General features: G+C 46.0%; 1 protein-coding gene across 1 annotated transcript; it reads right to left on the minus strand.

The window, feature by feature from the left end:
* Nucleotides 1-662: 662 nt before the first annotated feature.
* On the minus strand, nt 663-11451 carry Lmo2 (LIM domain only 2). The gene is made up of 4 exons (XM_076847032.2): nt 11080-11451; nt 10716-10956; nt 6054-6269; nt 663-1651 (listed from the first exon to the last, which is right to left on the minus strand). The coding sequence occupies exons 1-4, from the start codon at nt 11084-11086 to the stop codon at nt 1432-1434; spliced, it is 684 nt and encodes a 227-aa protein (XP_076703147.2). The 5' UTR covers nt 11087-11451; the 3' UTR covers nt 663-1431.
* Nucleotides 11452-15934: the final 4483 nt, after the last annotated feature.

Here is a 15934-nt window from a genome sequence, read left to right on the forward strand (position 1 = left end):
GTTGTTTGCCAATCTTTTCATGAAATAATTGAAAAGCACATTCTTGGTGGAGGCTTCTCCTTCACCAGGATGCTCTGGGGCCAGTGTGCTGAGAGGTGAAGACCAGCAGGTGGCGCTTGGAGTCAGTTCATGGTGGCAGCCAGGATGGAATGAAGGCTAAGCAGCCAAGATGCCTGCTTTAAATCCTCCAAGTAAGGTCCCCTTAACCGCTTGTCATAAAATACCCTGAGACACACGTCTTGGAAAATCGAAGTGTCAAGCTCAGCATCTTTGCCACATTTCAAACTAGGTAATTACCTTCTCTCCCAAAGGGAATCTGTTTTATGTATTTGTGTGCTTTCTAGGTTACAAGTTCCCCAAAGGCAATGATCTTGCTGCCTTCCTCTCCCTCCATACAATGCTGAAGCGAAATGCACATTTTACAATAACAATTTAATTATTCTACATCCCTCTGAGCTGCGTGATGACCTGTTATATAATTGCCAGTAATATAGAAACCTATATAAACCTCATATACACCCTTGCAATAAATTGAGGTTTTTATTTGACCTAGAAGTAAAAGGCTTATTTACTCCTCCTTTATAACAGAAAGAGCAGACCATTTTCCCGCCATCCCAGATTGTAAGTCATTATCAAATAAACAATATCGCATTTTGGTCGGTCATTTTTATTGTCTGCAGAAGTGTTTTTTTTTCTTTATTACACACAACAAATACTTTGATAAAATCTAAGATAATAAAATAGTTGAACAACTTTGATTTTTCTTAGATTTACATTTGTATAGAAACAATCTGTGGAACGCCTCACCTTAAAATGAAGGTGTCTAAAAACAGTGATTCATCAGCATTGCTTTAAATAACGGGTTAAAAGTTGTGGTCTCTATTCCCAACTGAAATGTGTCTCCATGCAGTTTCCCTTGGGTCCAAAGCTTAAGGCCTTGAGAGGGTGGCCAAGGACAAAAAGATGGCCACTCTCCTCTCTGTCCTTTCCCTGTGTAGAGGAGAGTGATTGGAACAGGGTTGTTACAAAAGCCAGGGACAAATGAAATCAATTGCACATCTCTTGTTTGCAAACAACAAAGTCATAAAGAGTCTTTATACAGCAACTCTCATCTATAGACAGGAAATCCCATCATGATGGCACAGTGCCTGCTTGCCCCCAAATGTTCCATTCTTCCTCTAATCATGTCAGTTACTATGGATAGGCTGTGGCCATCAGTTCTCTCTAAGGACTGCTCCTTTGGTCTCACTGAAGTCTTGGCCCTTGGATTATTTCAATCAGATGCTACAGCTTGGTGCCCAGTAAGGGTTCACCATCCCCCAAGAAATGCCTTGCCCTACCCTCAAATCCCCAAAGTGCCTAAGAGTGAAGACCCCCATGGAGACAGTGTCTTTAGTGAATACCTCCCCAAAGATGCCTGGGGACTCTGGCCTATATCATCCCGTTGATCTTAGTCCACTCGTAGATGTCCTGTTCGCACACGATGTCGGAGTTGATGAGGAGATATCTGTCCCCAACACAGAAGTGCTTCTGACACGCGGCGCATTTGAAACACTCCAGGTGGTACACTTTATCCTTCACCCGCATGGTCATCTCATAGGCACGGATCCGCTTGTCACAGGATGCGCACAGACCATCTTGGCCAAAAAGCCTGTGACAAAAAGAAAGAAAAACTAAGATTCAGGGCAGAGGCAATACCAGGAGAAGGGGCTGAGCAATGCAATGGGTTCCATCACGAAGGTTAAACTCCCAGGAAGCCAGGAAGCTAGGGAAAGCTGGACCAGTCTTTTGCAGGATGCAAAGAGTAGGCTGAGTAACACTGTGGCATTTCCTTTGGTGTTACTCCTTCCTCCTCTGAGCCTGCTCCCTGCCTTTAGCAACCACTCGCCACACCTCTGGGCTGTCCAGGCTACCACTGTGGAAGAGTGTCCCCTCCCAGGGGAACTTGCGCTGTAGAAGAGGAGCTGAAAATAAGAGCCTTGGGCTCCTTTGAGAAGCGACCAGAAGTCTTTCTGACCGCCACTATTTTACCCACAGGGAGGTGGGCCTTGAATTCCCCACAAGTTGCCAAGCCCACTGCCCCGGCTGCCAGGGGAGAATTAATTGTGCCTCAGAGACCTAGAGAACTAACAGCATCTCTCTACAATGAACAGAAGGTCTTAATTCATGGTCCTTGCCACCCGCTTGGCATGAATCTCTGGGGACACCTCTCTTCTAACATCTAAATCAGGACTCTCCCTAGCCTCAGCAGTTTAACCACTTATTTCAAGCAATATTCAGTATCAGGGTGGGAGATGTGACTTGGGAGAGGTCAGTGTGATGCTTCTCAAAGTACTGGTCCCAGGAACCAGCAGTCAGCTTTGCCCAGAACTTAAATACACATTCTCAGCCCTGTACCCCAACCTGACAGAAATGCTGGGGAGAAGGTTCAGCAGTCTGTGTATTAATGAGCCCTTTCAGAGAACTCTGATGCAGGCTCAAGTTTGAGAATAAGCCTTCTGAAATAGAATAACACAAGCCTGGGATCAGAAGACCCAGACTCCAGAACCAGCCCTGAGTGCCTAAGTGACTCTGGTCTGGCCTTCGATTTTTCTGAGCCTCAGTGAATTGGCAGCAGTCTTAGTATCTTCCTCACTCCTGGCTATCAGAAGCATCATAAGGGCACATCAGGGTACCAAGAATCCAGGGCTAAGCCAACACCAGCTATATTTGCACACATCCCAGGTGTGATCCCAGCCATGCCTGACTGTTGCACATCAATTTTCACACATGGCTAGTAACATAGCTTGTTGGCAGGTAGTTTCCACCTAAGACCTTTAGGACCATTTTAGGTAGATGCTTATTCTTAGGGGAAGTTTTTATTAACTTAAGAAAATTAGAGAATCCATTGGTTCATTCTTAGAATTTGCAGGGAGGTGAGGGCAATTGCCAATATTTGGGCAAAATGAGTGACTGGCCTCAGAAGAGGTGGTCGGTGGGTAGAGAACTCACTGTCAGCACCAGGGCCAGTTCAGTTCTCCCAGATTCCAGCTTTCCACTGGGTGATCCGAGTATTTTCAAAGCACCGCCTGGGAGCAAACTCATTAGTGGGGGAGAACATTTTATCCCACCGTAGCAGATGGTGGAGCTGTAGGTAACCGTAGCATTGGAGGTCACCGAGTGGAACGAGTTCTGGTTTCCTGACTGTTCAGTAAGTAAAGCTGGAGCCTAAGCAAAACATACAGCCCAGAGAACAGTGTGCTAGGATCTGAGTCCAACTGCCTGAGGTGCAGGAACCTTAAGGAAGGAGGGAGCTTATTAGAGGGCAGTCAGGGGGTAAATTACAGCACATCAGGCAGCTAATGAAGGGAAAAACAAAGAACAAATATTTGGGAAACAAGTTCAGGCCCCAGCATCACGTCTAGCCAGGTGACTTCAGCAAATGACATCCCCTGCTCACACTTCTCTGTCTTCGGCTATAAAGCAAAGGGCCCTGTAGCCCCTTCCAACTCAGGTACTCTGAGAGTCTAATAGTGGTAAAACTAAACCAGGATACTTAACTGCAGCATTAACCTCAGGAACAAAGAATTGGTGTCTCAGGCTGGGTATCCCAGGAGCAGACCCTGTGGTGAGGATTTATGTGCAAATGATTCACTAAGGCTGCCCCAGGGGAGAGGTGGCAGAGGGGGAGGAAACCAAGCTGTTGCAGTCTCAGGAAGAGCCCTTGGAGGTAGCTCTGGCCCAATGCTCAGGGAACTCTGCAATGTAAGTCACAAGTCACATTTCCAAGTCTCCCTGGTCCTAGGCAAGGCTGCGGGGCTCTGGGACTCCTGCAGTGTGTGTCTCTGGCTTAGGCCCACAGGGGTCTAGTGGGGAACTGCACACTCCTGCTCTAATAGATACTGTTTAGATGCAGGTGCTAGCTGCTGAAAGTATACCTACTGGGGACAAAGGGGTGCTGCACACAAAGAATCGAATCCAGGGATCTGGGTTGGGCACCAACTAATGGCTGCAGTTATGTTCCCAGCAACACAACAGCAGCAGGGTTTAAGTTCTTTATGGGGGTCTCATGAGTGTTTGAGGCTAACTGTCTGAAAAGGACTGTATCAGGTGAGTCAGCCATTGGAAATTCCCACAGGGAGATTATTCTAGGGTAAAGAGGGACTGAACCCCATTAGAGGACCCACTGAGTCATTCCTCCAACTTCCCTTGTTAAATTCAAGATACCGCCAGATATGCTAATGATGCTAGCAAACAAGTCCCTAGCTAAAGGACCATCCCTGCAGCAAAAATCATTTTTCTCCTCCGTCAAGAGGTGTCACATCTTAAGCTTTCTGCTGCCCATTTTAATAACAATAATATAAATATTAAAGGATGGAGGCGACGCCTGCACTAACGCAGAGTTAATTAACATGTTGCCTGGGAATGTAGCGGGGAGAAGAATTATTTCATGTCACCAAGACACAAGTTAATTAACATTGGGTTCTCCCAGACTATTTTTTCCTCTCCTTTTTGAAAATGGAAAAGATTAACAAGCCCAGGCAGCACTGATTTTATTCTTGAATGTTATATAAAACCGTGGAGATAGGGAGAAACCCGGCTCTTTTGACCTTACTGTATCTGCACTTCATTTAATAAGATTCAAATGATTCGACAGGGATGTAGTCAGGGGTCCAGTGGGAATCATTTACCCAGTCTGCTTTCTGACTGATTTGGCAGACTGGGACTGAGCAAAACCAGGTCTGTATTTATTGAGTTCTATTTTCTTGTGACTTAAAAAAAAGAAAAGAAAAATGAACAAAATGATAATCATGATCATTGGGGGGAAAAAAAAAACCTATTTTTTCAGAACAGCTAAATTTACAAGAACTTTATCTGGGAATTTTTTTGGGGGAGGGAGCTAATTCTATCAGTTTTTGAGTAAATACCTGCAGCATTCCCCCTGCCCTTCACATGTACAATTTTTTTAGGGCAGATTATGGATGAGGCTGCCCTAGTAGTAGCTTCCATGGGCTGGATGGGCCTAATGTTTTAGGGCTGCATGCTCTGCAGACCCTCTGCCACAGGAAGATGGCCAAGAACTGACAGCTACACAGTTGATCAGATCTGACAGCAGACGGCACAGAATTACCTCTGTGCCCTAATATGGCACAGCTAATATAGAAGTATGAGATACTAGAACATTCCAGGCAAAGGTATTCATCGAGAGCTGGAAAATTCCCATGACCAATAGTATGACCCAGGGCAGAAAAGATGTCCTCAGCTCCCATCCCACTCTGTGTTGTAAACTTCCTAGTCTACTCTTCCATTCTTTCATCTTCTTGTCCATTAGATTGGAAACTACTTCATGAAACTGTCATGAGGGCAAATTATAGAGGCAGCTAATGTCTACTTGACATGCACACACTTAGCCAAGTCCTCCACATGTATTATTCCATCTGCGCCTCCCCACTTCCTTGGAAGCAGGTACTATTACTAGCTCCATTTTGCATTAAGGAAACTGAGGATTCCAGAAGCTTGCCCAAGGTTATGGAGCTAGGAGATAATGGTGCTGGAACTCAACCTCCCCTGACACGGGGGCCTTTGCCTTTATGTGCGTTGAATGTCGCCTTCCTACCACAAGAGTTGATGCTTGGAGCTCCATGGTGAGAATATGCTATTATTAAATTTTTCATCACATAATATTGGAATCATACAAAAGATTTTTTATAACCTATATATGTTTTGAAGTATTAAAATGAGCTGAGAACCCCAAACTTCTCTACAGCGTCCCCCCAATTCCTACGGCACTCCCTTATGTCCCTCCCCAATCCCATCCCCTATCTGCCTCCAGAGAGAACCACTGTTCTGACTTCTGAGTTTACTCTTCTCTTGCCTTTAAAAATATGGCATTTTACCATATTGGAAGGCATCTCTGGGAACATAATCTTGGCTGGAGGAAGAGCTGCTGCTTCTCTGCAGATTCAGCCTCCACTGCCCAACCTCCTGCTGGCAGGCACCTCAGAGCCCAAGTGGGAGCTGGGGCCATACCCCAGACTCAGATGTGCCAGGGCTTGGGAGGGTCGGGGAGGTACCTGAGATAGTCCCTTCGGCAGAGCTTCCGGCCCAGCTTGTAGTAGAGGCGCCGGCCCACCTCACCCAGCCGGCAGCCACAGAGGTCACAGCTGAGGCAGTCCTCATGCCAGTACTGGTCGATGGCCTTCAGGAAGTAGCGGTCCCCGATGTTCTGCTGGCAGCCACCGCATGTCAGCAGGGATGGGGGGATCTGCAGCACCTCATCCACTGGTTCCCTGGAGAGGAGGCCAAGCATTAGGGACAAATTTACCAGGAGGAAGAGGGGCCCTGGGGCTCAGGAATCTCTCTGGGCCAAACACGGAAACTTACTCCATTGCCTCCTGGTAACAGAAGGAGAAGGGACAGGACAGCACACTCCAAGGTCAGATTGCCCAGAGACCCTGGCAGCCTTGAGTTAAGACAGAAGAGAGCTAGACCTCACGTCCTAGATCCTGGAAGTAACCTCAAGGCACCCAGAGGCATCCAAGGTGCCTGCAGGTGGCGCTGGACCCCTACCCACCACCCAGCACCATTGTGGACACCTCTGGCCTCCCTTTTGCTCCTTCCACCTTCTCCTCCTAGTGTCCTATGTCTTCCCAGTCCTCCCTCTTTTTGTTCCTCCCATACCCAGGACCCTAGGCACTGCCTAAGCCCAGAGAAAGCACCTGACACCAAAGGAGTTGCTTGCTGTGGGGACATCGGACTAAAATCTGCAAATCCCCCACTGAAGCCCCACTTCAGTGCACCTTAACCCCCCCCCCCACATCCCCACAACTCACAAAAGCAGAGAGGATGCAGAAAGAAGAAGGCAACTCAAATGATGTTAGGTTGCTTTCTCTTTCCAAGAGAGAAACTTCATCAGGATAAAATAGGAATTCTCATCTTCTTTTAACAGAAATTCTACATCCCATCCTTTCTGAATGAATCCTTGGGGGAAAATCGCAGATATTAAGGCCACAGTCAAACTGATGTAGGACATCAGTTACACTTTCCTTACATGAAAATTTTTACAACAGCAAAACGGATTTGAATAAAGTTGACTTAGGAAAGAAAGTGGGAAGGGGACGAAAACAGTGATCGTAAAGAAAAGAGTGGAAGGCAATTAAACAGCCAAAGGAATCTCAATCCAGGCAATTCCTTCACAATGAGGGTTTTTTTTTTAACAAAGCCATGCGTATGGGCTCCTGTTCACTTTACTTCACTAGAACCTGAACACTTTTGATTTAAATTACTGCCAAAAGAGAAAAGGAGTGGAAGGAATGATTCTAGCACCTGCTGGGAGATAGGAAAAACTTGTTGGTTTATAATAATTAACATGTGCTGCCTGGAATCTTGTTCAAATACAAATCTATTTTTTTTAAGTCTATTATGTTTTTAAAAATGGACCTTCTTCCAATTGTGAAATTCCCAAAGGGACTTTCCTCTTGGGAACCTTGGAACTATAAATCTGTGTCTCCTATTTCTAGCTGGCACTCTTACCAGGTGACCTTGTGTCCTAATTGGCCTGAGCCCACAAAGCTCAGCACCTATTATACTTAGGGACAATAAGACTCAGGGCATCCATGTTTATAGCACTTTTACAACTTCAGGTGACTCTGTCCAGGAATGGATGAAGTACTCCTTACAAATAGTTAATTAAGGATGCTGGAATTAAATCCATGCTTTGCAGACAGAGTACAAGATTGTCTTCTTTTAATAAAAGGAAAAGTGAAGCTGAAGCCAGTTTCTTTTTTTTAAGTATTTTATTTTTTAGTTACAATTGGACACAATACCTTTATTTTATTTATAATTATATGGTACTGAGGATCGAACCCAGGCCTTCAAACATGCTAGGCGAGTGCTCTACTGCTGAGCCCCAGCCCCCTGAAGCCAGTTTCTTTCGGGGGGAGGGGGGAAATCAAGACCTTAAATATTTTTAAAGAATTCACTGAGGTCTTTGTTTTTATAGATTGTACATAAGAACTTTGATTCTGACTTCTAAAAAATAGCAAATACCCTTGGCCATTTCTCCTGCATCAATTTAGAACTGCTTCTCTTCTTTCCACAGCCCAGTCTTACTTTGGGCTTTTAAAGCACTCATGGAGCCACAACCATGCTGGATGCCCTGATGCTACTGCTCACCATCTGTGAAGGAGGAGAATTTGCACTCAACTGATGCAAAACTGCCTTTAAAAATGAACTCCTTGGACTGGGGTTGTGGCTCAGTGGTACAGCACTTGCCTCGCATGTGTGAGGCACTGGGTTTGATTCTCAGCATTTAAATAAATGAATAAAATAAGGGCTCATCAACATCTAAAAAATATTTTTAAAAAATGAACTGCTCTTATTACTCACGGGGTGGCAGAAGAGCCACCAACTGCATGACAGAGGAAATCTCTGTGTTCATGAACACTGGCTGGCTTTCGGTCTATAAACTTCATTTGCATATGCCTCGGGAAGTTTTTATCTGTATTTGGAGGTATGAATGTCATGATTCAAGTTGGCTTCCAGCAAGCATGCAAGAAGCATCTAGCAAGGCATCAAGACCCAGTAAAAATGTAAAGCAAAAAGAGCAACAACAACGGTGATGGGCTGAGACAGAGGACAGACTAAGATACTGGCTCCAGCTATCTTTTTATAATTAATGATAAAGTCCGGGCTGGGGTTGTGGCTCAGGGGTAGAGCGCTTGCCTAGCATGCGTGAGGCACTGAGTTCGAGTTCAGTCCCCAGCACAACATAAAAATAAATGCATTCTGTCCATCTACAACTAAAAAAAATTAATGATAAAGTCACATTATTTTGGGGGGAATGATTGGAGCCAATGACTGAGGGAGATTCACCCTCAAATTAGTATTTGATATCCTCCCAGAGCCTATCCTGGATTTCTGATAAAAATTCTCAATAATCTCCAAGAGAAAGGAGGAAAGATGGGCTGCATCGACTTCTCACCTGGGCACACAGCAGAGGAAGGATGGGATACATGTACCCCCACAGCAAGTATCTGTTGTGTTATGAAGTTAGGATGTTTCCATTTTCTAATCTCAGGGAGAAAAGCACAAACTTTGGAAAGAGCAAACTTCCTTTAGGTAACCAAACCCTCCAGATGTATCTTCTAACAAAAGGATTAGTGACTAAGTCCTGCTGCCTGGAAAAGACACTAGGTACAAATTCCTAGGATCTGCTCCCTGACTGTATGACTATGGTTTTGCCCAGTCTCTGAAAACTCAGGGCTCAGTTGTAATTCTAGGTTTTTATACACACACACACACACACACACACACACACACACATACTTTAAATCCACTGTTTGCATATACTTTTTTTTTTTAAAAAAAAAAAGGAATGTTATTTTTCTCCTGAGAATTGGATTGAGGAAGCTGGGTCTTTGTTAAAAGAAACCTAGCTCCTCATAGAGCTGGTGTCTTAACCTTCAAGACTCAAGAGTAATGTTTATATTCTCATTGGATCCTGGTACTTCCTGTGTTTTATGAGAACATGCTGAGTTTTTATGCTGGCAACTGAGGGTAAAAACCCAGGTAAATAAACACCATAGAAGGCTGAAATTGGGGAGGGGGGTACGTGACTTCAAGCAGGAAAGCACAATTCTTTTAAAGCAGGAAAAGAAAAAAACAAAACAAATGCCTCTTAAAAGCACAAATGGACAAGTCATTAACCAGCTCCTTTGGTCTTGTGTAACAAATCCCTTCAAAGGATTAGATGGGGACTTCAAAGGAATCAAAATTCAAAACCAGACAGCTAATGACTCTTAAAAGGGCATTTGTGTTGAGGAAAAATGATACGTTAAACACCCCTTGCTCCCCATGTTAACACTAGAGAATGGGTTGGGATATAGGTTGGGAATAGGGAATGTTCAACACAAACCAGAGCAGGGGTTCGAAAAATTGCAGCACATGGTCATTAGAGCTCTGGTTTCTCCACCCCGCAATCCTTCGAAAGTGTGACATAAAAGAGAAAAAGAAAAAAACTTGTGAGACTCTACTCTCCAGAAAAAAATACACCTATACTACACAAAATGGTGCGCTAATTTTTAAGGTTCACAGACCCCCATCGGTGGATTCCGGGTGGGGAGCCAGTGCAAATACCCAAATTAATTCCGGATTAGTTGTTCTAGAAGTCTCTGGAGCCCAGAGCAAGCTCCCAGGTGAACAGGTGGACCCTCTCGCGCGCTGGTTACCCACGCTGCTGACAGCCGCTCCACCTGCGGACCCGGAAAGGGGCCGTCGGGGACTCCGGAGGCCTTCACTTGAAATATCCCCCTTTCCAGGACCAAATGGACAAAGAGAAAGGGAGCCAAGAAAGGGCAAGAAGGGAGAAGGACGCAGAATAAAGCCCTGAACACTCTCCGGGCTCCACCTGCGCTCCTCCGAGCTCCCCGGTGCCCGCGCCAGTGCAAACTTTCTGGCCCGCGGTGGCTTTGGGGAACGTCCCAGGTAGCCCACTGGGGGCCCGCAGAGGGACCGGGCCGGATCCGGTTCCTGCCCCCCTTCCGCCCGGTGGGTCTCCGGGTGCCCTCAGAGAGTCACTCGCGAGGAAGGGGGAGCCCCGCGCAAGGCAGAGGGGTCCAAGGACACGGTGCAGGCGCGCACCTGGAGCCCCTCGCGGGCCGCCGGCGCCACCGGGTCGCTCCGGGGCGCGTGGCCGCGGACACCGTGGGTGGCAGGGGCAGGGGCGCCACACTTACTCAGTCGGGTCCAGGCTCTTCCTCTCGATGGCCGAGGACATTGGGGAGGGAGGCGGCGTGCCGGGCGGCGGGGGCGCTCCCTTTGTGGCGCGGGGCTGACCGGCTGCTGGGGCTCGGACCCCCTCGGGTGCTCGGGCGCCGCCGCCGCCGCCGCCGCCGCCGCCGCTCCTGCGCCTCCTCTTGCTCCGGCGCTCCGGCGGCGAGCTCGCCCCTCCGCGCTCAAGGACAGTCACCGCGCTCCCTTCAAACGCCAAAGAGAGAGAGCGAATCACCGGGCTGCGGGCGCGCGGCGGCCGAGACGGGGGCCGGGGAGCGCAGCCTGGCCCCGGGCGGCTGCAGCAGCTGCTGCTACTCAGGACTTAACCTTCCATCCCGGTCCCGCCGCCGCGCCGCCGCCGCCGCCCGGTCCCGCTCGCGCGCTGTCGCCAGCTCCGCGTCGCCCGCGGGGATGATGCGCGCCCGCCCGGCTGCCGGGAGCCCCTCGCACCTTCGGCCAGTGTCGCGGCGCGCTGCTCGCCGCCGAGGGCAGAGAGGGGGCGGCGGCCTGGGGGCGGGGAGGGGACCTAGCCTCTCTCCCCGGGCTTCCTCCTCTCTCGGGAAGGTCTATTTTCGCTCAGCTTCCCTCTGTCTCTGGTTTCATTTCCTTTTTCCTGATCACGATTCAAATACAATAGAAGGAAATCACATTTAAAGAGACAGATGCCCGTCCCCCCTCCCCTTTTTTTTTCTTCCTATTTTTTTTTTTTTTAAACGGGGCTCCTGGGGATTAGCAATACAAACAGCAGCAGCAGCAGGACTGACTTGCCTTCTTAAAGGGGCCAGCGTCGGGGACAGAGTCGCTCAGTGAACACCTATCCTTGGAGAGGAGGCTAGGCTGCCACTAAATCATTCTTCAGGGCTTCCCCTCTTCCGCGTTTCCCTTTTGGTTTAACTAAGGCCGAAAGTATCCACCCGGCATCTCAAGCAATAAAGAATGTGAAATAAGCACCTACAGGAATGCAGGCGTTCCGAGTGGCTGTCGCGCGCGCCCGTCCCGGGTTCGAGGTCCCAGGTCCACGGTCGCGGTGCGCGCGGATGCCCCGGACAGCGCGGCTCTGCTGGCGGCGGGCTTGTAGCTGCGTCTGCGCTCCAGAGAGGCAACTGGAGCTGTGCGAGCAGGGAACGCACGGGCTGGGTACGCCTGAGCAGTGCTGGGGACAGCTAATCCTGTAGGGAGGGTGGCTGGGAGGGACCACGTTGGTCTGGGTCTCCTCTCCATCTGCTGGCGGCAGAATTCCCTCCCTCAGCATCTTTCAAAGAGCGAACTCCTGCGGTTAGACTAACCCCCTGTAAAGTGCCAGTCATACCCGACCAGAGAAAGTGTTTTTCCAAAGATCAAGAACATTAGTTGAGAGATGATTTTGCCCTAAGTCAAAGAAAACGAAGGCAGACCTCATTTGGGCATTCAGGTTTCTCCTTCAAGCTCGAGGCTGAGTTCTAGGAAGAGAAAGGAATGCCGAAGGGGAAAGGAGGAGGCAAATAGGTTGCCTTTCCCTGGAGAAAAACTGGAGTACCTCTGGGCCTCAGAGTTCCGTGAAAATGTCTGCGTTCAGAAATTATTATTCAAGGCCTATTTGTGTATGATGCAAGTCATTGGGCTTGTAAAGAGGAAACGATCAAGTACTTTCAGAATCTGTAGTTTTTATATGAATAGCATGGATCATCACGGTCACAGACATTTTATTCCCATTTGAAGCTTTCTCTTCCCTGTTCAGAGCCAGATCCTCACACATAAGACCTGAAATTACCATTGTCTTTGGATTCTTGTCATTTTCTTGTCTCCCTAAGCTAAGGCTTGGGTCCCTAATTTGTATGATTAAAATGTGTGTGTGTGTGTGTGTGTGTGTGTGCGCGCGTGCAAGTGCCATTTTGTATGCTTATGTCAAAGGAAGCCTCATAGGCACTTTTGGGTTCAAGGTGGACCTTCAGTATGTAAAAATGACAACTTCCTGATCAGACCTTGTTTTCAATTTAAAAAAGAAAATCCCTAGAATTTTTAGCCAACCTAAATTATGTGATAAATATATAAATATGATAAATATGTAATCACTCTACTTTCATTTCTATCAGAAAGGAAAATAAATATATAGGTTGTGATTGACATTCTAATTATAATCAGTCAATGTGATAATTAATACTGGGACTCTGGAACCAGGCTACCTGGGTTTGATTTAGGCTCTTAACTTATCAGCTAATGTGAGCAGGGAAAATCACTGAATCTAAGGAGGTAGTGTTTGGTAAGTGGTTGAGTAATCCAGCTGCTTCTGTTCTAACCTACTTTGAACCACCTGTGTGAACTTGGGCTAACAACAGGATCCTCATCTATAAAATGAGAATGACAGAATTGATTACATGGATTGCTGTAAGGATTAAACAAATTAATGTGTGCAAAGTGTGGCACATAGACTTATAATGGGATCAGGGTAATAATTGTTACAAAATGTATTGCATGGAAAGCAATGGACATATATTAAATTATCATAAATGGCAGTTGCTATGTTTTTTCAAAAAGATCATTGAGATAAAACAAGTTGGAAATTAAATCTAAAGTTTAAATGGAGATTTTAAATAAGAATTTCGGGCTGGGGATGTGGTTCAAGCGGTAGCGTGCTTGACTGGCATGCGTGCGGCCCAGGTTCGATCCTCAGCACCACATACAAACAAAGATGTTGTATCTGCCCAAAACCAAAAATAAATAAATATTAAAATTCTCTCTCTCTCTCTCTCTCTCTCTCTCTCTCTCTCTCTCTTTCCCTCTCTCTTCAAAAAAAGACCTTTTAAATAAATAAATAAATAAGAATTTCTCACTGGAATTTAAACAAACAGCTATTTCCCTGTGTGTGTGTGTGTGTGTGTGTGTGTGTGTGTGTGTGTGTGTTGGGTCTTGTTTGAGACAGGGTCTGACCATGTTGCCCAGGCTGACTTCAAACTCACAATCCCCCAGCCTTGGCCTCCTGAATAACTGGGACTGCAGGCACACACCATTGCCCCCAGAAACATTCCCTGTTTTTAAAAAGCAAATAGAGCAAGATCCCTTTGCCTCATTCCCTACTGCTCCTAAACAAAACGTAAATGCCTTTTCCTTTTTAATGTTCATTAAAATGGAACAACTAGATGCTTTTTGTGCATCTGCTTGCTTTTATTAAACCTGATAAAGTTGTTACTTTTCTTGCAACCATTTTCTATGAGGCTCAAATCAGTTGTTAAAATTAAAGTATCCTTGGGTTCCAAAGGTAACCTCAAAATGGCCAACTTTGGGGCATAAACTTTTCTTTAAATAATATTCTTCTGCTTTGACAAGTGTGTCAAGAAAAAGAGATGACTGCATATGACTTTGGGTCAGTTTCTTATCTTTCACAACTCTTTGGGGAGAACTTCCTGGAGAAGGTGCATATTTGAAATGGTATCTTAAGATTTCAATTTCACACACAGTGGCTGTAAGAAATAACTTCCTACTGGCGGGATTTCATTTCTATTCAACGGGCAATTAAATTGCTCAAATTTAAGTTTAACATTTAGAATCAAGTCTCAAAATGTGTTTTTATTATGAATAATTTTAAAGCAATCATGACCTTATTGTATCCTCCCATAGCAACCAGAGCCTTCTTTATGCAGGAGAGAGAGTTAGTCGCAATGAAGCGATTTGAACATGTAGAGTAGAGGAAATCTGTTCTTGATCCCTACACAATGGGACTGAAATTTAATTCCTTCTCCCTCTCCCCCCACTCCTTGCAAATCTCAAATACCCTGAAATTTAGAAATGTTCCAAGTTTTCCTTCCTGAATAAGAATGTTGGAAGATGACTGAATCAGTGAGCATGATGAATCTGACCCCAAATGGATCATATTTTTTTTCCAGTGGGCATTTTCTATTCTTTCAGCTTATTACATTTACAATTGTTTTCTAGGGAAGAACAGTTTCAAGTGACTAAGACTACATTCCTTTGCTAAAGTGGACTTCTGATAGAAATGTAAATGCAAATGTCATTGGGAAAATGCTAACGATGACAATGTACCTCTTTTTTCCCCAACCATTAGAAGCCAAGTTGAACATATGCCTTGCTAGTGGTGACATTCACAGAAATAAAAATATCTCTAATGTGGCTTCAGCTCCCATGCAAAATTCTTTAAACTATCGGGTTGTCACAGGCATCTGGCTCCCAAGCTCATTCAGAACATTTCAGGGTCAGTTGATGGATGTGTTTGCACAAAATGTTGGTTCTATTAGTAACCTTAGTGATAAATAAAGTCTGGTTTCCTATACAATAGAAAAGGGCCCTGAATAAATCTTCTAAAAAAAAAAAAAAAATCCATATCAACGGAGGGTTAGGAGAATGAGCACAGCTCAGCTATTTACTTGCTGTGTGATTTGGGGGAAGTTACTTCACCTTTCTGAACCTCAGTTGCTCATGGGTCTCCTGGAATAGTAAGACTCAGCAGGGCCAAGATTAGGGTAAACCATGGGGATGCCTACTCACCTCGTAGGAATTTTCCTAGGATTCAATATGATAACGTGTGTAAAAACGCTTTGCACAGCAGTGATGCAATGATAGCTGTTGCCATTACCCCATCTTTCAGAAATGATCACCACTGTATCAGGAAGCAACAATCTCCCAGCCAATCAGGACATCTGCCAGAGAATGTGAAGACTGGGATGTTGAGCTCGTGACATCAGCAAACTTCAGGCTTTGGGAGCTGCATCTTTCAGCCATGAGCTTAGGACTGTGCCCAGTTGGGCCCTGGGTAGGCTGCTGGAATGTCATTGCATTCTGATTTGTCTATCCGATTTTCTCCTTTCTAATCTTTTGCAACTAAAAAAGGGGCAAAACCAAGTGCTCCAAGAACTGTCCCCATGTTGGAAGCCGTGTCACATGTCCACAGCAAGTTCTTTCCAGAGGTAAGACCATAGCATGTCCCAGTGGCAGGAGCCTGAGAATGTGACTTCCTAGCTGTCTCCTTGGAACAGGAGCCCAAAAGCTCCTCCCTCCTGGGCTTCACCCATCCCTGTTCCACCTGCAGCAGCTCTGAATTTATTGACCTTGACCTCTGCACTTTAGTTTCCGTGTCTGTAAAGTGGGAATATGCAGCGTATATATCTCACAGAGCTTTTATAGGATTCTATGAATGAAACTTACTATATGTCGTCAACTTCAGAGAGGAAATTGACATATAGTAAGTTTC

The sequence above is a fragment of the Callospermophilus lateralis genome, chromosome 2 (genome assembly GCF_048772815.1).
Source record: "Callospermophilus lateralis isolate mCalLat2 chromosome 2, mCalLat2.hap1, whole genome shotgun sequence".
Lineage (NCBI taxonomy): Eukaryota > Metazoa > Chordata > Mammalia > Rodentia > Sciuridae > Callospermophilus > Callospermophilus lateralis.

Coding starts and splice junctions, on each gene's coding strand:
- Lmo2 (XM_076847032.2), bottom strand. Junction 6,270..10,715: donor AAGAGCCTGGACCCGACTGA/GTAAGTGTGGCG, acceptor CCTCCTCTCCAG/GGAACCAGTGGATGAGGTGC. Junction 1,652..6,053: donor TGCCGAAGGGACTATCTCAG/GTACCTCCCCGA, acceptor TTTTTGTCACAG/GCTTTTTGGCCAAGATGGTC.